The sequence below is a fragment of the Geotrypetes seraphini genome, chromosome 1, assembly GCF_902459505.1.
Source record: "Geotrypetes seraphini chromosome 1, aGeoSer1.1, whole genome shotgun sequence".
Classification (NCBI taxonomy): Eukaryota; Metazoa; Chordata; class Amphibia; order Gymnophiona; family Dermophiidae; genus Geotrypetes; species Geotrypetes seraphini.
Window position 1 is genome coordinate 473,188,922 of NC_047084.1, and position 21,517 is coordinate 473,210,438.

At 43.2% G+C, this 21,517-nt stretch overlaps 1 protein-coding gene across 1 annotated transcript in view; it reads right to left on the reverse strand.

Moving 5' to 3' along the window:
- The window catches only part of SMC5 (structural maintenance of chromosomes 5), a 210,377-nt gene that overhangs the window by 137,698 nt on the left and 51,162 nt on the right, over positions 1-21,517 (reverse strand). Inside the window, exons 8-9 of the mRNA XM_033924682.1 lie at positions 13,874-13,945; positions 10,547-10,802 (exon numbers count right to left, since the gene is read on the reverse strand). Coding sequence (XP_033780573.1) covers positions 10,547-10,802; positions 13,874-13,945 — 328 coding nt within the window. The remainder of the gene's footprint in view (positions 1-10,546; positions 10,803-13,873; positions 13,946-21,517) is intronic.

The window sequence follows — 21,517 nt, forward strand, 5'->3', positions numbered from 1 at the left end:
GCCTCAGCACCACTGCGCCCGACTGAAAGGCCACCCTCGTAATGACAACGCTGCTCCCTCCTGGCCCCTGTCACTGCCCGCCTTTCATGTCCTCGAGCTCGACCGGCCACTCCCCTGCCCCGAAATCACACTGTGCAACTCGCTCCTCTCACCACTTACCTATCGATTTAAATTATACCTTACTGGCAACAATTAAGGCAGGTTACCAAGTAGCATCAGACCATGGTGAGCGAGCAGGAACCCTACAGTTTGCTCATAAGTTTACATAGTTAGTTACTTATATAATTCCACTGGAGTTCCGTTCCTTCCCTAACCATGTAAACCGTGTCGAGCTCCATCTGCGGAGATGATGCGGTATATAAACCCAAGATTTAGATTAGATTAGATTAGATTAGATGCTATCAACTTGGGTTCGAGTCCTAGCGACTTGATGAATTACAGATCTAAAAGGAAATCGGTTTTCTGCTAGTCTGGTAAGGTCCTCCAACGTCGTTCCCCATGGTTGTTTTCAATGTGTCCAGCCATATGACTGCAGGTCGCCCTCTTTGCCTGGTTCCTTCGATCTTCCCAAACATGAGTGCTTCTCCAGTGATCTTTCTCTTCTGATAGTATGACCAAAATAAGACATTTGGAACTGCATCATTTGGGCTTCGAGTGACAGAGCCAATTTGATCTCTTCCAGAATCGATTTGTTAGTTCTTCTAGCAGTCCACAGCATGCATAAAATCCTTCTTCAGTACCAAAGCTCAAATGAGTCAATCTTCTTTCTGTAATATCCAACTTTCAAATCTGTAACTGACTACTGAGAAAACGAGTGCATGGACAAGCCTGATCTTCGTTTGGAGTGTTATTTTCTTGCCTTTGAATACTTTGTCAAGAACCTTCATCGAAGAGTGACCAAGAGCTACCATAACATAACAATCAGCTTATATACCGCAGGACCGTAAAGTTCTATGCGGTTAACAAAAAATTACAAAAAAGATATACAATTGAATAGAATAAAAATTAAATGACCAGATAATTAAAACTAAACATAACAAATTACTGAAATTATGATATCCATGTGAATGCAACCTAATTACCCAAGTATTTAGAGAACAAATATGTTTTTAAATTTCTCCTAAATTCTGCATAGGAATTGGAGGATATTATCAAATGTTCCAAATCCTTGCCCCATAAAGCGCTTGATATGTCAAAAGGTGTGGATGGTATTTTTTAAGTTTACAACCTTTAACAGGCAGAAAAACAAAATTCAAATGCGAACATCTCCTGTGTTTATTAGTTTTAAAGAAAAAAAGAGGTCAACTAGATATTTGGGAGTAAGGCCAAACAGAACCTTATCCTGCTTCTTTGTTTACGAAAGAGCCCAGGAGATTGTAATCCTTTACAACTTCTATTTTATCACCTTCATGCTCAAAATCCTCATCATTTTCCATGCTCATGATCTTCACTTTGTTTATGTTCAGTTCTAATCCCATGTTATAACTTTCTGCTTTGATTTTTCTCAGTAGATATAGCATATGTCTTCTTTGCTGCTGGTGATGAGCCTTGTATCATCTGCATAGCACAGGTTGTTTATATTTTGGTTACCTACTTTGAAACCAACGGTCTCTTCTTCCAAATTTGCTTTTCTGAAGATGGCTTTGCCGTAAAGGTTGAACAAGTAAGGTGACAAAATGTATCCTTGCCTGATGCCAGATTTTGTTGGAAACCAATCAGTATTGCCATACCCCTAGCAAAATTTATCTAAGATGTATATCATTTGTGGAAAATATGAGTAATCAGATAAAACACATTTATTTTTAATGTACTTCAAATTAAATAATTATGTATCACAGAACAGAATATTGTGTATTGCCCCCTTTTGCATATATACTACCTGTAGCTTTTTCTGATAGTTGTGAATGAAGCCCTTTATTTTCTTATGTGGCAATGCTGACCATTCTTCTTGGCAAAAAGCCTCAGATCTTGCAAATTATTTGGTTGTCTAGTATGAACTGCATGTTTGAGTTCTCCCCAAAGTTGTTCAATGATGTTGACTCTGTGCCAATCTATTGGTTTCACAGCTTACGCATATGCGGATGACATTCAAATCATTCATCCTATCGATCCATCTAACAACTATGACATTACCGCCATAAACATGAAGCTTGATGGTATTAATGATTAGTTAAAAGAAAACATCCCCAAAACAAACTGTCTACTCTTTTCTTGGAAAGATAATATTCGTCTTGCATCTCTAATCTGTATCAATAACATACCAATCGATTCAGTTGGTACGGTAAAAATTCTGGGTGTGATCATCAATAGTAAGCTAAATTATCATGCACAAATAGGAGCTGTGGTCAGAAGCTGTTTTCACAAACTCAGAATGATTAGATCATTAGCAAAGATCCTGGAACCATCATCTTTAAACATATTGATCCATTCTCTTATAATTTCAAAAATATATTATTGTAACCCCCTATACAAAGGAATATGTCAGAAAAAAATTAGACGTCTTCAGTTAATACAAAACACAGCTATTAAAGTCATTACTAACTCAAAGAAATACGATCATGTCACTCCCCTTTTAAAGAAAGCCCATTGGCTACCTACTAAGCAAATAACCTATAAGATCACCATGCTAATATTCAAAACCCTTAAAACAAAGGAACCAGCCTTTATTGGTAAATTTCTCATTCCGTATGATTCTAACAGAACATTAAGATCTACTAATCAACATTTGCTTTTTGTGCCTTCACTAAAGATTATAAACACTCGCCGGACAACAATATTCTCAATAACTGCTCCTACGATTTGGAATGCATTGCCAATTCATATCAGAGAAGAACAAAGCCTAGATAAATTCAAAGGAGCATTAAAATGCTTTCATTTCAAGGATGCCTTGAAAATTGAATTTTCCTTCTCTCTCCCCCTATTCTCAATCCACTAAACTCAATGTGCTATTCTCTTCCTTTATTAAACTTTTGTAAACCGTGCCGAGCTCTATTTTCATGGAGAGGATGCGGTATATAAACTTAAGGTTTAGTTTAGTTTAGGATCCAGATATAAAGAAACCTTTCCCCTTTTGCCCTGTTTTTCCCATTCACGTTCTCTTACCTATAACTTATTGTAGTTCAACCCCCTTACTTATCATTTAATGTATGTGATATTACGTGCTTAATGGTATGTGATTCTATGTTTTTGAGTGTATCTTATTGTTTTTAAATTTGCCTTCCCCATTGTAAATTGCCTAGAATTCTAGATAGGCGTTTAATCAAATCTATATATATAAAATCGGAGGTATGTATGTGTGTATGTATGTGTGTGTGTATGTATGTGTGTGTGTATGTGCCGCGATCACGCAAAAACGGCTTGACCGATTTGAACGAAACTTGGTATGCAGATCCCTCACTACCTGGGGTGATATGTTCTGGGGGTCTCGCGGCCCACCTGCACACGTGGGCGGAGCTACTAACAGAAAATCAGATTTCACCCATTCATGTCAATGGAAAAAATGTAAAAAGCTGCCAATGCAAAAACGGCTTGCCCGATTTGAACGAAACTTGGTATGCTGATCCCTCACTACCTGGGGTGATATGTTCTGGGGGTTTCGCGGCCCACCTGCATACGTGGGCGGAGCTACAAACAGAAAATCAGATTTCACCCATTCATGTCAATGGAAAAATTGTACAAAGCTGCCAACGCAATAACGGCTTGCCCGATTTCAACGCAACTTGCAACACATCTTTCTTTTCAGTTTAAGAGATTGCAAATTCCAGTGATACTTGCATTCTCTATCACAATCAACAAATCACAGGGACAGACTATTACATACTATGGAGTGGATTTAAGATCCCCCTGTTTTTCCCACGGTCAACTCTATGTTGCTTGCTCAAGGGTGGGTACACCCAAGAATTTATATGTTCTTGCTCCTGGAGGTGAAACTAAAAATGTTGTTTATTATCAAGTTTTGTGTTAGTTGTATTGTATTCATTTTTTCAAATATTTCACATTATAATTTGAATATTGTACTTTTTATAAAGCTGTAAAAAAATAATTTCATTCACCACTATAAAGTATCTTTATTTGAATCCATTTACAGTGTTATTGCTATAATTAAATACCCCTGCAACGCCGGGGCATCAGCTAGTTTTAAATAAAACTTGGAAACCTGGAAACTAGTGGTCCATCTACCCTAGTATCCTGTCTTCACAGAGGCCAATCCAGGTCACTAGTACCAGGGAAAAAACCCAAATAGTAGCAAAATTCCATGCTACCAATCTAGGACAAGCAGTGGCTTCCCCCATGCCTATCTCAATAACAGACTATACCTTAACCACTCCCTACCACATCCTCTGGCAATGTGTTCCAGAGCTTAACTATTCTCCGAGTGAAAAAATATTTCCTCCTATTGGTTTTAAAACTATTCTCTGTAACTTCGAGTGTCCTCTAGTCTCTATAATTTTTGATGGAGTAAAAATATCAATCCACTTATACTCGTTCTACACCATTCAGGATTTTGTAGACTTCAATCATATCTCCCCTCTTTTCCAAGCTGAAGAGACCTAACCTCTTTAGTCTTTCTTCATACGAGAGGTGTTCCATTCCCTTTATCATCTTGGTTGCTCTTCTTTGAACCTTTTCTAGTTCCACTATATCTTTTTTGAGATAAAGACAACCAGATTTGAACACAATATTCAAGGTGAGGTTGCACCATGGTGCGATACAGAGATATTATAACATTCTTAGACTTGTTTACCAACCCTTTTCTAATAATTCCTAGCATCTTGTTTGCTTTTTTGGCCATCACCACATAGGTCCTTACTCTCAGTATGCTGCTCTAAACATGCTTGGTAACTCATCAGCTAATGGAGCTTTGGCAGCCTACCAAAAACATTGCTTGGTAAATGATTTTATGGTTGTAAGTAACTTCAATTTCTGTTAAAGTACTGCTGAACATTACTGTTTACATGGCCAACAGGAAGAGATAGGGGAGATAGGGCTAACAGAGAGTCAAGTGTAAATACTGTAAATACTATTCTGTTCAATATGTTGGTTTTCTATACATTATTTTGATTTTTCTTGGTACATCCCTGGAGTGTATACAATGTGTTTACCACCATCAGTAACAGAAATTCTGCGAGAAGCAGCTGGTACACAATAAAGGGGTTCTTCTCTGCTCGGATGTGTTAAAAGAACGTGTCTGAGATGCATCTTAAGAAATGCTGACAAGATAAAATAATAGAAAATTTTTGTTCACATTGACTCAGTCCTTGGCTCACGAAGGAAAATTTTGCTCACATCAATTTTGTCCTTAGGAAGGAACATTGCTGCCAATGCTAGGTCAAAGGACTCAACTGTCTGGGGAGATTGAGTAGATGGTATACAAAAAAACAAGTTGACATTCTCAGTCTGAAAACACGCTCAAAAGCCTGAAAAAAAAGACACTCGGCAAAAATAAAATAAAATAGAAGATTTTTAAACTGAAAGAAAATTAGATGAAATAGAAAAAATCTGACTAAAAGTAAGGAAAAAATGAAATGGGAAAGCACAAAAAATACAATAGCATGACGCACTTAAAGAGACCCTAAAGAACAGCTTCTTAGCTCCATGGAAAACTAAAAACTGATGGTCTTGCGAGTCGATGCGGGCAAGAAAGCACCAGCACATGCACAGTATGAGTGGTCTTAAAAATTTAAAGTAACATAGTAGATGACGGCAGATAAAGACCCGAATGGTCCATCCAGTCTGCCCAACCTGATTCAATTTAAATTTTTTTTTTTTTTTTCTTCTTAGCTATTTCTGGGCAAGAATCCAAAGCTTTACCCGGTACTATGCTTGGGTTCCAACTGCCGAAATCTCTGTTAAGACTTACTCCAGCCCATCTACACCCTCCCAGCCATTGAAGCCCTCTCCTGCCCATCCTCCTCCAAACGGCCATACACAGACACAGACCGTACAAGTCTGCCCAGTAACTGGCCTAGTTCAATCTTTAATATTATTTTCTGATTCTAAATCTTCTGTGTTCATCCCACGCTTCTTTGAACTCAGTCACAGTTTTACTCTCCACCACCTCTCTCGGGAGCGCATTCCAGGCATCCACCACCCTCTCCGTAAAGTAGAATTTCCTAACATTGCCCCTGAATCTACCACCCCTCAACCTCAAATTATGTCCTCTGGTTTTACCATTTTCCTTTCTCTGGAAAAGATTTTGTTCTACGTTAATACCCTTTAAGTATTTGAACGTCTGAATCATATCTCCCCTGTCTCTCCTTTCCTCTAGGGTATACATATTCAGGGCTTCCAGTCTCTCCTCATACGTCTTCTGGCGCAAGCCTCCTATCATTTTCGTCGCCCTCTTCTGGACCGCCTCAAGTCTTCTTACGTCTTTCGCCAGATACGGTCTCCAAAACTGAACACAATACTCCAAGTGGGGCCTCACCAATGACCTGTACAGGGGCATCAACACCTTCTTCCTTCTACTGACTACGCCTCTCTTTATACAGCCCAGAATCCTTCTGGCAGCAGCCACTGCCTTGTCACACTGTTTTTTCGCCTTTAGATCTTCGGACACTATCACCCCAAGGTCCCTCTCCCCGTCCGTGCATATCAGCTTCTCTCCTCCCAGCATATACGGTTCCTTCCTATTATTAATCCCCAAATGCATTACTCTGCATTTCTTTGCATTGAATTTTAGTTGCCAGGCATTAGACAATTTCTCTAACTTTTGCAGATCCTTTTTCATATTTTCCACTCCCTCTTCGGTGTCTACTCTGTTACAAATCTTGGTATCATCTGCAAAAAGGCACACTTTTCCTTCTAACCCTTCAGCAATGTCACTTACATACATATTGAACAGGATTGGCCCCAGCACCGAACCCTGAGGGACTCCACTAGTCACCTTTCCTTCCTTCGAGCGACTTCCATTAACCACCACCCTCTGGCGTCTGTCCGCCAGCCAGTTTCTGACCCAGTTCACCACTTTGGGTCCTAACTTCAGCCCTTCAAGTTTGTTCAACAGCCTCCTATGAGGAACTGTATCAAAGGCTTTGCTGAAATCCAAGTAAATTACATCTAGCATATGTCCTCGATCCAGCTCTCTGGTCACCCAATCAAAAATTCAATCAGGTTCGTTTGGCACGATTTACCTTTTGTAAAGCCATGTTGCCTCGGATCCTGTAACCCATTAGATTCAAGGAAATACACTATCCTTTCTTTCAGCAACACTTCCATTATTTTTCCAACAACTGAAGTGAGGCTCACCGGCCTGTAGTTTCCTGCTTCATCCCTGTGACCACTTTTATGAATAGGGACCACATCCGCTCTCCTCCAATCCCCAGGAATCACTCCCGTCTCCAGAGATTTGTTGAACAAGTCTTTAATAGGACTCGCCAGAACCTCTCTGAGCTCCCTTAGTATCCTGGGATGGATCCCGTCTGGTCCCATCGCTTTGTCCACCTTCAGTTTTTCAAGTTGCTCATAAACACCCTCCTCCGTGAACAGCGCAGAATCTACTCCATTTTCTCGTGTAACTTTGCCAGACAATCTCGGTCCTTCTCCAGGATTTTCTTCTGTGAACACAGAACAGAAGTATTTGTTTAGCACATTTGCTTTCTCCTCATCACTTTCCACATATTTGTTCCCAGCATCTTTTAGCCTAGCAATTCCATTTTTTATCTTCCTCCTTTCACTAATATATCTGAAAGAAATTTTATCTCCCTTTTTTACATTTTTAGCCATTTGTTCTTCCGCCTGTGCCTTCGCCAAATGTATCTCTCTCTTGGCTTCTTTCAGTTTCACCCTGTAGTCCTTTCTGCTCTCCTCTTCTTGGGTTTTTTTATATTTCATGAACGCCAACTCTTTCGCCTTTATTTTCTCAGCCACTAGGTTGGAGAACCATATCGGCTTCCTTTTTCTCTTGTTTTTATTAATTTTCTTCACATAAAGGTCCGTAGCCATTTTTATCGCTCCTTTCAGCTTAGACCACTGTCTTTCCACTTCTCTTATGTCCTCCCATCCTAACAGCTCTTTCTTCAGGTACTTTCCCATTGCATTAAAGTCCGTACGTTTGAAATCTAGGACTTTAAGTATCGTGCGGCCGCTCTCCACTTTAGCCGTTATATCAAACCAAACCATTTGATGATCGCTACTACCCAGGTGAGCACCCACTCGAACATTAGAGATACTCTCTCCATTTGTGAGGACCAGATCCAATATCGCTTTTTCCCTTGTGGGTTCCGTCACCATTTGTCTGAGCAGAGCCTCTTGAAAGGCATCCACAATCTCCCTACTTCTTTCCGATTCCGCAGACGGAACATTCCAGTCCGCATCCGGCAGGTTGAAATCTCCCAACAGCAGAACCTCCTCTTTCCTTCCAAACTTTTGGATATCCACAATCAGATCCTTATCAATTTGCTGCGATTGAGTCAGAGGTCTGTAGACTACACCCATGTAGATAGAAGTTCCATCTTCTCTTTTCAGAGCAATCCATATCGCTTCTTCCTCTCCCCAGGTCCCTTGCATTTCGGTCGCTTGGATATTGATCTTTACATAGAGAGCTACTCCTCCACCTTTATGACCATCTCTGTCCTTCCTAAAAAGATTATATCCCGGTATGTTTGCATCCCATCCATGTGATTCACTGAACCATGTCTCTCTGATAGCAACAATATCTAGATCTGCCTCTAATATCAGGGCTTGCAGATCATGAACTTTGTTGCTTAGACTGCGAGCATTTGTGGTCATCGCTTTCCAGCTATTTTTCAGCGATAATCTCCTTTTTCGTATGGATTTTTGTGTCGTTTCACTTTCCGTTGCAATACCAAGAAATGAGTTGCTGATATTGCTTATGTTGCAGCCTTTACTACTATCACATCTTTTCTTTTGCTGGGGGTGGTCTCTATAATTGTCCTTCGTACATACACCACCCCCACCTTCTAGTTTAAATGCCTAGAAAAATATTGTCTAAATTTCTCTGCAAGGTTTCTTTTTCCTGCTGTAGTAATATGTAGCCCATCAGTGCAATATAGCTTCTTGTCCTTCCATGTATTTCCCCATCCTCCTATGTATCTGAAGCCTTCTTGATGACACCAGGCTCTGAGCCATCTATTAAAGTCCTCTGTGTTTTTCACTCTTTGCTCTCCTTTTCCATATGCAGGCAGTATTTCAGAACAAGCTAAAGTCTTTACAAAAGGTTTCACGCCCTCACCAAGCTCCCGAAAAGCTTTCTGTGCTGCAAGTGTGGAGTTGTTGGCCAGGTCATTTGTTCCCAGATGGATAACAACATCAGTGTTAAAATCCTTAGTTTCTTCCTTAATTATAGTCAGTATTTGCCTGGAACTCCTGGTAGCTGAGGATCAGCTGTGACAGCACACTTTTTGACCACCTGTGCCAGATTCCATGAATGACATCACCCATATGTGAGAATATGATGCCTGCTTGTCCTCGGATAAAAATATTTTATCAGGTTAATTACTCTGGCTTACATGTATGATACTGTAAAGTATGCTGGAACTAGAGAATGACATGGGGACAAATTTTTCCCCGTCCCCGCAGGAACACAATTTTCCCGACCTGTCCCCGTGTCGCTGGCCCTGTCCCATTCCTGTAAACTCTGCCTTAACTGCACAAGCCTCGAACACTTATGATTTTTAAATGTTTGAGGCTTGTGCAGATGAGGACAGAGCTTGCAGGAACTGGGCAGGGACAGGAAAAAAACTCGCTGGGACAGGATGGGTAAATGAGTTCCAATGGAGATGGGTAAAATTTGTCTTCATGTCATTCTCTAGCTGAAACCTGTTTGAAAAAGTTTGTATTTATTCAAGTCTTTTACTGAATTACAGAAGTGCTACCAACAGTATGGAGAAATATCTGTGCTACTTGTTTCAAATTGCTTTTTGTCAGATAAATCACAGTTGACCAAAAGGTAAATCCACCCTATCCCCAAGATAAGCACAGCTGTCAGAATTTAAGTATCTTTTTATTTCATTTATATTCTTCTACAATTGACTTAAATTATGCAATAGGTTCACACCAGTCTGAATTTTAGAAAATGAGACAGACCAGTTCCACAGTAGTTTGGTTGGGCAGAGAAATAAGTTCAAGTTATTGAAAACTTTAGCACTTTCCAACCAAATAATTCAATAATTCTGGAAAAAAAAAAAAAATTAGGATTTGAAATAAATAAATAAATATTGTAGGGTACCAACTCACCTCTCAAATTGTTGTGTTTTTTAATTTAGAGGAACAACTTGGTTCCTGCTACTAATTGGTTTGTGTGTTTAACATGTAATGAAGGATGGGCCTGGGTGTCCCTCACTGGCAGCTGATTATTCCCATCTTGCGGTTTTGGAGGGATATAAAGTGCCCGATACTTAGGGGCTGTAAGCTTTTTTGGGTGGGAGCAGTGCCTTCTATGGAGTAAAGCTGATAGAGCTGACTCTTGTCTTGCCGGCTAGGTTTTGAACAAAGAAAATTGCTTCCCTAGCACAAGCCCATCCAAAGCACACAATAAAGAGAAAATTGAGCATTCTACATTTTGAATATGTATTTATAAACTTACTTATTATTTCTTTCTCCAGATAGTATCTCTCTTGATTTAGGTCACTTATTTCACTATCAATGTTCACCTTGTCTTCTTGAATGCTTCTCAACTCAGTATTAAGAGAATCAATCTCTGGTTGCAGATGCTCACAATTTCCTATAGTATTCAACTCATTTTGCCAGTCTTCTATCATCTTATGGGTAGTGATTATTCTCTTCTCTCGGTTTGACTCTTCATCTCTCTTCATCCTCAAAGAATGCTGAACATCGTCAATCTAGGAAAAATATGTGTGTGTAAAAATATGTATATACGTGGAGGGGCATAATAAAAAAAAAGTCTAAATCCCCTTTTGGCCTAAGGCCTTAAACATTGAAAGTAGAAGTAGGGAAAATGTCCATCATCAAAAAAAACGTCCAAAAGGAGGTTTTTTTTTTTATAATGGCCTACCTCTACGTCCAGCTGTTTAAACGCCCAGACCACCACTACGTCTAAACTTACACCATATAATCAACCTAAAAAAAGCCTAAGCCCCAAACGTCCTTCCCCTAAAAGCTGGATTCTGTAACCGGTGTCTGTCAAAAACAACACCGGTTACAGAATCCCACCCCCAACAATCCGGGCAGGAGGGAGCCCAAGCCCTCCTGCCCCGCAGCAACCCCAAACCCCGCAACACGATCAGGGCAGGAGAGAGCCCAAGCCCTCCTGCCCTAGCGAACCGTGACCCCCCCCCCTGCTGACATCGGGGCAAGAGGGAGCCCAAGCCCTCCTGCCCCGCAGCACCCCCGAACCCCCGACTCGATCATGGCAAGAGGGAGCCCAAGCCCTCCTGCCCTGGCAAACTGTGACTCCCCCTGCTGACATCGGGGCAAGAGGGAGCCCAAGCCCTCCTGCACAGCAGCACCCCCAAGCCCCCGACTCTATCATGGCAAGAGGAAGCCCATGCCCTCCTGCCCTGGTGACATCGGGGCAAGAGGGAGCCCAAGACCCTCTTGCCCCATGATCCCCCCCCCTCCCCCGCCGAGTCCAATGGGGCCAGGAGGGAGCCCAAACCCTCCTGGCCCGGCTATCTCCCCCCCCCCCATGATCTGACCAGGAGGGAGCCCAAGGCCTCCTCGCCCGGCGATACCCTCTAACCCCCACTAAAATACAGGCAGGAGGGATCACAGGCCCTCCTGCCCTCGACGCAACCCCCCACGACCTCCCCCGTGAACCCCTGATCGCTCCCCCCCCCCGCCGACCCACGACCCCCCCCCCCCGCCAACCCCATGACATCCACCCCCACCCTCCTTCCCCGTACCTTAAAAATTGTTGGTCGGACAGACGGGTGCCAAGTCCGTCCGTCCGAAAGGCCAGCCATCTCGGGAATGGCTGGCCTTATGGCCTGATTGGCCCAGGCAGCTCAAACCCTGCCCACAGGTCGCGACAGTTTGGGTAGAGGGGTGATCACATCACGGCAGGGGAGATGAAGCATCTCTCCTGCCGCAATGGTTGTGGTGGGTAGGTTGCTGGGCCGCTGAACTGATTACACCAGCCGCCATCAACTCAGCGGCCCCTTTTTCAACACTTATACCTGTTTGACTTGGTCTAAGTCAAAATGTGTAAGTGCCAACTAGGCAACCTGTCAAAATCTTTGGTTATACGTGTTGTACGCCTAGGTGTAGGTCGGCCCACCTCCTGCCCACCACCCGCCCTTTCCCCTCCTCTAAAAATGCCTCTTTTCTCTCTGCATTTAGAGGCAGGGGAAAGGCCTAAGCTGGTTTTAGATACGTCTAAAACCAGCTTTGATTATGGGTACTTGGACGATCAGGCCCTCCAAGTACTCTATTTTTTCTGCAGTACTCTATTTTTTCTGCAGCCCTCACATTTAAAGTTTAATATCTTTTCTTTCTCAAAACTGGCACATTTCAATCACTATATTGAAAATAAAATCATTTTCCCTTCCTTTGTTGTCTGGTGACTTTATTTTTCTGTACTTTCAACTATGTTTCCAGGGCCTTCTTGTCCTTTGACTGTTTTTCTCTCCGTCTTCACTTTCTGCCTTGCATCCATCTTTGCTATTAACTTAATGTTCAATTTTTCTGCTTTCTTTTCAAAATCTACGTTTCCATGTCTTACCTTCCCTTCCTATCTCTCTCTTCTTCCGTCCTATTTCCATGGTCTGGCATCTCTTTCCTTCCTTCCTTTCTCTCCCTCCCTCCTTCCTTCCTTTCCCCTAGTCTGGCATCTGTCTCCTTCCCTTCCCCCATGCCCTGGCATCTCTCCCTCCCCCTCCATGGTCTGATATCTCCTTTCCTTCCCTCCCTCCCATGAACTTGGCTTCTTCTCTTGTTCCTCTCCTCTCCCTTCTCCTTCCTTCCCTCTCTTTCCTCAATTGGATGCAGCAGCAACAGAAGCAACATTTCCCTTCCCCCTTTCCTGTGCAGGAGAGGCATTTCTCTTCCCCTTTCCCTCCCTCTCTCTTTCCCTGTACAGTAGCAGCAGCATTTCCCTAGGGTCCCCCTTTCCTATGTAGCAGAAGCATTTATCTTTCCCCTCCCCTTCCGTTCCCTTCCTTGTGGCGCCGCAGCGTGTCTTGCCGGCTCGCTCCATTCAAAGCCGCGGGTGACGGCTCCTTGTGAGATCCGCACCTGTGTCTGAAGCCTCTCTTATGTTGTGACATCAGAGAGGCTTCCGATGCAGGAGTGAATAGCGCAAGGAGCCGCCAACCCGTGGCTTTGAACGGAACGAGCCGGCCAGACACGCTGCTGCTCCGAAAGGAAGGGAAAGGGGAAGAGAAATGCTGTTGATCGCGTCCAGACCGCGGGCCGCAAATAAAACCTGGAGAGCCACATGCGGCCTGTGGGCCGCGTGTTTGAGACCGCTGGGTTAGACAGACAAGTTTACAAACTAATTGATACACAAGGACTGGAGGGGTAAAGTTACAATTCAATGCTTAGAAATAAAGACAGAACCATGGAGAAAACATAGGGGAGGGAATAGTATAAACCTAAAAGGTAAGGACTTTGTCATTTAAAGGAAATTTAAAGATTAAAAGCAATAGACAATAGAAGTCTGCCCGGTACTTTCTTTAGGTTCCCACTGCTGGAGTTGCCATTTAAGCCTACTCTAGCCTATCCTAACCATCCTGTCACTGGAGCTTCTATCAAAGCCCTCCCCAGCTCATCCTAATCCAAATCACCATATATGGGACACAGACCGTGCAAGATTGCCCAGTACCGGGCATAGTTTGTTTTATACCATTCATTTTCGAATTAGAGATCCTCTATGTTCATTCTACACTTTTTTGAATTCCGTGATATGCATATAGAAATTAAAGTAGTAAGCAAAATATATAAGGTTTTCTACCTGCTTCTCTTTACTCTCCAATGCATCTTGCTTTTGTTTACATTTTTGAGAAGTCTCTTTAATTTCAATACCCTGTAGGATATATATATATAAAAAGGATGTTAATAACAGTGATTTCATCTATAATGGAAGTACTGTTTAAACATTATATCGAATAAACAAGAGCAATTTTGAAATTCCACAGACAACTTGTAGAAGGAAAAAAAAATTCCAGTTATGCTATGTGCAATCTTAAGAGTACTAAACGGATTACAAGAAACATATTGTTCCATAGAATTTTGTAGAGTTAAATATGTTACAAAGAACTATGCTACATAAAGGGCTCCTTTTACTAAGCCGCGTTAGGGCTTTAACGCATGGAATAGCGCACACTAAATTGCTGCCCGCACTAGACCTTAACGCCAGCATCGAGCTGGCGTTAGTGCTAGCCGCGTAGCGTGGGTTTAGCAGGCACTAAAATGCTGCGTGCGCTAAAAACGCTAACGCAGCTTAGTAAAAGGAGCCCAAAGTTACCACATTATACATAAAGTCTGAGGTAATATATCATAAATAGCAGTAGCACATTAATACTGTCTTTGCTTCGAGTGACTTGTATTATCAATCAATTTTCTTTGGACCCCTGGTAGGGATTTCTTAAAAAGCCATGTTTGTAGATTTTTGCAAATAGTGTGTACTGTATATACTCGAATATAAGTCGAGACCCCATTTCCCCCAAAAAGGAGGAAAAATGGTTGACTCAAATATAAGTTGGGCAGCTTAATATTCAAGTGCCCTGCCCTGTCAAGCTCTGCATCCAGCCCCCTTCCCTCCATCTCCTATCAGGCACTGCACCCAGCCCCCTTCCCTCCCTCCTTCCCCTGTCAAGCTCTGCACCCAGCACTCTTCCCTCCCCTCCCTCCCCTGTCAGGCACTGCACCCAGCACCCTTCCTTCCTTCCTTCCCTCCCCTGCCAGGCTCTGTACCCAGCACTCTTCCTTCTCTCCCTCCCATCAAGCTCTGCACCCAGTACCCTTTCTTCCTTCTCTCCCCTGCCAGACTCTGCACCAAGAATCCTTCCTTGCTTCCCCTGTCAGACTATGCATCCTCCCTCCCAGGCTCTGCCCTCTGCCTCCCCTCCCTGCCCTATCCTCATAGTTCTGCCGATCCCTGTTGGAGGTGCAGCAGGCAGAAGCAAATTTTCTGAACTCCTGCCCCCCTGCTAACCAGCTGCGATGATCCCGTTTCTTCAGCTGAGCGGCACGAGCAGCAGCACAATTTGGCGCTGATTCTCAGCGCTGAGCATACCACTTACATCTATAACAGACTGGAACATGAGGGGCCAGGGAAGAACTACAATATTTGAGAAAAAGAATAAAGGTATCGCCCTCGATTCCACCCAAGAGGAGGCTACTCCACTGGTCGAATGTGCTTTCAACAACATTGGCAGTTGTTTGTAGCAGACAATGGTGGAGGAGATCGGTGTCCAAATCCACCAGGAAATTGTGGCCTTGGAAGCTGGACTGCTTTGGGTTGACTCTTTGATTAGGACAAAGAGATAGTTCATTAGACGAAACTCATTAGTCACTTCCAGGTAACACAAAAGAACTCTGCAGACATCCAGCAGCTTTAATGCCTTGTCTTTTTTCTTAGAACCCTAGGTTGAAAGGTTGGTAGCCTGAACTCCTGGTTGATATAAAATGCAAAATGGAAGGTACTGTACACAAGATTACTCCCATTTCTGTGATCCTCAGAAACGGTTCTCTGTATGACAAAGCTTACAATTCTGAGACTCCTCTGGCCAAGGTAATTGCAAGTAGGACCACCACTTTGATCGTAAGATCCATAAGAGAAACTTCCTCCAAAGGCTCATACAGGGCCCTCTGAAGACCCTATAACACGATGTTGAGATTCCAGGAAGGTATCTCGGATCAGCAGCCTAAGCCTTAAGGCTCCTTTGAATAATCTAATGTCTGGATGAGCAGCCAGGAAGACTCACTTATCTTGGCCTCTAAAGCAAGCCAGGCCTGCCATCTGCACCTTAAGGAACATCACTGCTCATCCCTTGTAGGGCCTCTTGAAGGAAGGCCAGTACTGGCAATACTGGGGCTTTCTTGGGCTCCAAATTCTCCTTATTGCACCAGCACTGAAAAGGATCTCATGCCTTGGCATATGCCAAAAGAATGGTTTCTTGGCCTTCAGTAAGGTAGTAACAACCACTTCTGAATATCCTTCTTGGCTAGAGCCGCGTGCTCAAGAGCCATGCATTAGATTGAAGCAACCTAGATCTTCTAGAACAATCAATCCCTGTGTGAGCAAGTCTGAATACACCTGGAACTGGAGACATCGGGGGCATCTGACGCTCAATCTAATGGCAACAAGCACCTCTGTTTTTCAGCCAAAGATATGAGACCAAAAGTGCAAGGCTTGAGCATGGCGTTTCCTCCATGGCCCCTGATGGGCTGGGTGGTCCATTGCATAGCTTCTCACCCAAGGAGAGTGATCCTCATGGCCCCATATTGGCTCAGGTGTCCTTGGTATGCAGATAGCAGCCTGTTCCGAGCACTGACTCTTCCTGTTGACCACCGCTGCTGTTGCTTTGGGAGGCCTATAAGGAAATTAGAAAGTCATGGGATAGGAGGTAATGTCTTATTATGGATTAAGAACCGGTTGAAAGACAGAAAACAGAGAGCAGGTTTAAATAGTCAATATTCTCAATGGAGAAGGGTAAATAGTGGGTTCTCCGAGGGTTTGTGTTGGGACCGCTGCTTTTTAACATATTTATCAGTGATCTAGAGATGGGAATAACTAGTGAGATAATTAAATTTGCTGATGACACAAAGTTGATCAAAATTGTTAAATCGCAAAAGGATTGTGAAAAATTGCAAGAGGACCTTGGGAGTCTGGGCATCAAAATAACAGATTACATTTAATGTGAGCAAGTGCAAAGTGATGCATGTAGGAAAGAAGAACCCAAACTATAGCTACGTGATGCAAGGTTATATATTAGGAGTCACTGCCCAGGAAAAGGATCTAGGTGTCATTGTTGAGGATATGTTAAAACCCTCAGCTTAATATGTGGCAGTGGCTAAGAAAGCAAATAGAATATTAGGAATTATCAGGAAAGGAATGGAAAACAAAGATAAAAATGTTATAATGCCTTTGTATCGCTCTATGGTATGGCTGTCCCTCAAATACTGTGTGCAATTCGATTGAACTAAAAAAAAAAAAAGATATAGCAGAATTAGAAAAGGTACAGAGAAGGGCAATGAAAACGACAAAAGGAATGGGACGACTTCCCTATGAGAAAAGGCTAAAGTGGCTAGGACTTCTCAGCTTGGAGAACAGACAGCTCAGGGATGCCATGAAAGAGCTCTATAAAATACTGAGTGGAGTGGAAAGAGTATTTGTGAATCACTTGTTTACTAGTACTGGGGGCATACGATGAAGTTACTAAGTGGTAGATTTAAAACAAACCGGAGAAAATATTTCTTCACACAACATGAAATTAAACTCCGGAATTTATTGCTAGAGAATGTGGTGAAATCAATTAGCTTGGAAAGGTTTGGATAAATTCCTAAAAGTGAAGTCCATAGGCCACTATTGAGTTGGCTTGGGGAAATCTACTTATTTTTAAGATAAGCAGCATAAAATCTGTTTTATTACTTGGGATCTAGCTAGTTACTTGGGACCTAGATTGGCCACATAAAAACATAACATAACATAAAATCAATATCTAGACCGCATTACCTTTAAAAGTTCTATGCAGTTTACAAAAGAGTAAATAAATACAGTCAAACCTCGGTTTGCGAGTAATGCGGTTTGCGAGTGTTTTGCAAGACGAGCAAAACACTCCCGCAAATCTTAACTCGCAAAATGAGTGTTGACTCGCTAAACGAGCTCTCAGCTATGGTGGCCCAGGGGTGGGTACCTGCCTGTGGGTGCTGCAGCCCTTTCAGCATGGTAGCTTCCTTCCCTCGGGGTCCCCGTGCGGCTGCCCTCCCACTTCAGCCGATGCCTCTGCTGTCCAACAGCGCCTCCCGGCTTCCGATTCAAGCCAGCCGCCATCCTGCAGAAGCATGCGCAGGACCTCTCAACTCCTGAGTCAAGCCAGCAGCCACTCCGACAACACACGCATCACATACAAGCACGCATGACGTCCTGTGTGCTTGTACATGGTGCTCGTGTTGTCGGGGCGATGGCCAGCTTGACTCGGGAGTTGAGAGGTCCTGCGCATGCTTCTGCAGAATGGCGGCCGGCTTGAATCGGAAGCCGGGAGGCGCTGTTGGACAGTAGAGGCATCGGCCGAAGTGGGAGGGCAGCCGCACGGGAACCATGAGGAAAGGAAGCTACCATGCTGAAAGGGCTGCAGCACCAACAGGCAGGTACCCACCCCTGGGCCACCATAGCAAACTTTGGTTGTAGAACGAATCTTGAGTTTGCATTATGGCCTATGAGGAACTTTGCCTTAATATACGAGTGCTTTGGCTTATGAGCATGCTTCTGGAACGAAGTATGCTCGTAAACCAAGGCACCACTGTATACAACAAATGAGAAAAAATAAAAATTTAACAGCCCAGAAAGTTTGAAAATAGATAGGTTTTCAATTGTTTTCTAAAATGAAAATAAGAAGCCGAAGAAAATAATAAAGGTTTAAAATCCTTATCTCACGCTGCAGCCTAGTAGGAAAGCATTCGATTGTGATATCTCTTAAGTTTACAACCCTTCACCATTGGGAAAGTTAGTAAAGCTTTACCACTGGAAACAGGATACTGGACTTGATGGACCTTTGGTCTGTCTCAGTATAGCAATTCTTATGTTCTTGAGTGGGATCTAACTGGTTCATTCAAAAGTTTACAATCCAGTCCAGACTCTGCAAAGTTTACACAACTGCCGCCACTGTCCTTTCTCTCTCTTTTTGAGAGGGGGCTCTCATGAGCCAGTCGACTAGATAAGGATGAGCCAGCTAGCCCACCCAGTGGAGATAAACTGCTACAACCACCGTCACCTCGATGAACTTCTGGGTTACCACTGCCAGCTCAAATGTTAGCACTGAGAACGGATAGTGATTCTCCAACACATGAAATCTGAGGAACTTTTTGTGTGCCGGGAAAATCAGAATGAGACGAATTAGCCTCTTTCAAATCCAGGGTGGCTAGAAACTCTCCCAGCTGGACCGCTGCAATGGCAGATTTCACCATCTCCATCCAGAATCACGGAACCTTCTGGGCCAAATTGACGTGTTTGAGATCCAGAATGGGCCTCCAGTCATCAGAATCTTTCTTGGGCACAACAAAGTATATCAAGTATCTGCCCAAGCTAAAGTGTTCTTCCGGAACTGGTTCTATGGCTTGAATACTCAGCAATGGACTGCCTGATCCACCAGAGAATTCATGAACCAGTTGGACAGACGGTATGCATACTCTACCTTGTAACCTTCTTTGACAAATCCAAGACCCCAAGATCTGTTGTTATGCTTTCCCAAGCTTCCAGAAAGTCCGAGAGCCAACCTTCAATTTTCTGAAGGGCAGCTGGAGGTCTGGCATCATTGTGGCTTCTTGGCTGCTGTTGTGGCCCAGGAACCTGTATTTTGAATTTTCCAGCTACCGGAATATCTCTGTCTGGAATCTTGATAGGTCCTCCAAGACAAGCCTCCTGAGGCGTACTGGCGAAAAAGTCTGGAGCCCAGAAAGGAGCTCCAGTTCTGGCTTCTAGCCACTTCTGCTGTCCGGTAAGGACTTGGGACGATGATCTTGCACACTAGCCATAAGATCATCAAGGCATTTGCTAAAAAGCATCTATTCCTTGAAGGGGAGCCTAAGTGTAGCCTTGAAGATTGAATCGCCCTCCGACTATCTGATCTACAGCATGCTTCGGGCAGAGATGGAATAAGTGGAGACTCTTGCCATGATTTTAATTTCATCATAAAGTGTGTCAAACCACATAGTCCACCCTTGCCTGCCCAAGCTGAGGTAATGGCTCACCGCTGTCACGTCCAGGGTTCGCAATCATGAATATCAGGCATGTGCTACAAAAGCAGCATCTGATGCCACCTTAAATTCTAGGGTCAGGGCTTCAAACTGACTCCTGAAGACCATGTCCACTCTGCAGTCCCTTGTATTCTTCAGCATGACTCCTCCACTGGGTAAGGATGTACGTTTAGTCACCTGTGACATCAGATGACTACCTTTAGCATAGCAAACATTTGCTGGAACTCTTGATCCATATGATACACTTCTCCCTCAATATTCGGGGGGGTTAGGGGAAGAGCCGGCTCACGAATATTTAAAAAAACGCGAATAATATTCGGGCCGGTTCTGACCAACCCCCTGCCTTCCCCCTGAATCCTGGACCTTACCTTAAGCCCTCTGGTGGTCTAGCGGGCTTTTGGGGCAGGAGCAATCTTCCTATGCTCCTGCCCCAGGTAAATCACTCATAGGAAATGGCTGCCGTGAGCGCCCATCTTTCCTATGAGTGATCTGCACGGGGCAGGAGCGTAGGAAGATAGCTCCTGCCCTGAAAGCCCGCTAGACCACGAGGTAAGGTTCCGGGGAGTCTCAGAGGGCTTAAAAATAGCCCCAAAAAATTAAAATCGCTTTTTAAAAAAAAATCGCAAATAACCAAATCTGCAAATACTGAAAACGTGGATTCGAAGGGAGAAGTGTATAGCCTTGTCATGGCTTTCACCCCTTTGAGGGAGCCTTCTGGGACCTCTAAGGACTCTGTAACCAGGAGTATCTTGTCTGGGTCCCATGGAAAGGACATGGGCTGAGATTAGAGAGTTGCGCGGGGACAGAAATCCCACCCGTCCCCACCAAAATCCCACCCGTCCCCGTGAAGAATCCCACCTGTCCCTGCGAGGAATCCCTCCATCCCCGTGAGGAATCACCTCTGTCCCCATCCATCCCCGCGAGGAATCCCCTCCGTCCCAGCCCATCCCTATAAACTTCAGAAATAGTTATTTCATTTAATTATGCTATTGAATTAAAGGCTCTGGTAGAAACCCATTTACAAATAAGCAGAGACTTTATTAATTTGGAAATATTAATTGGGAAGAATACACATTTTGTAAATGGGTTTCTACCAGAGCCTCTAATGTAAATATAACATATAAATAAATACTCAGCCCACTGCCTTACTCATTAAGTTTACTTCTTCTTAACTTGTCAAACTTTTATTTTGTTTTTTTACAAATCAAAGAGGACCAATCTGGAAATAGCATGTCTTTATATTAATTTCTTGAATAAAGAGACTTAGAATTACTGCTTACTATTTCCCTAATTAGGGCAGGAAAGAGGAAAGCTTGTATTGGGATTTTATTTATATTTATGTGATGTGTTGTACTGTTAAAAACGAAATATAAAATGTAAATTGCTTTGAGTCCCTTATTAGAGGGAAATGGTGATTCAAAAAAAAGAAAATGAAATTATGCAGTCCAGTATGTCCAGTGAAAACCCAAATGATGGGTGGATGGATCTTTTCAGATATTTTAAAAATGTTTATCTCACACTATCCAACCATTCTAGGTGGGTTACAGTTTGAGCATACATAAACTCGTTTAAATAAAAACACATTCCATATAAACATGATAACCCTTGAATTTTTCCTACCTGCCCTGCCGCAGCACACAGCCGACTGGAAGTCTTCCCGATGTCAGCGCTAACGTCG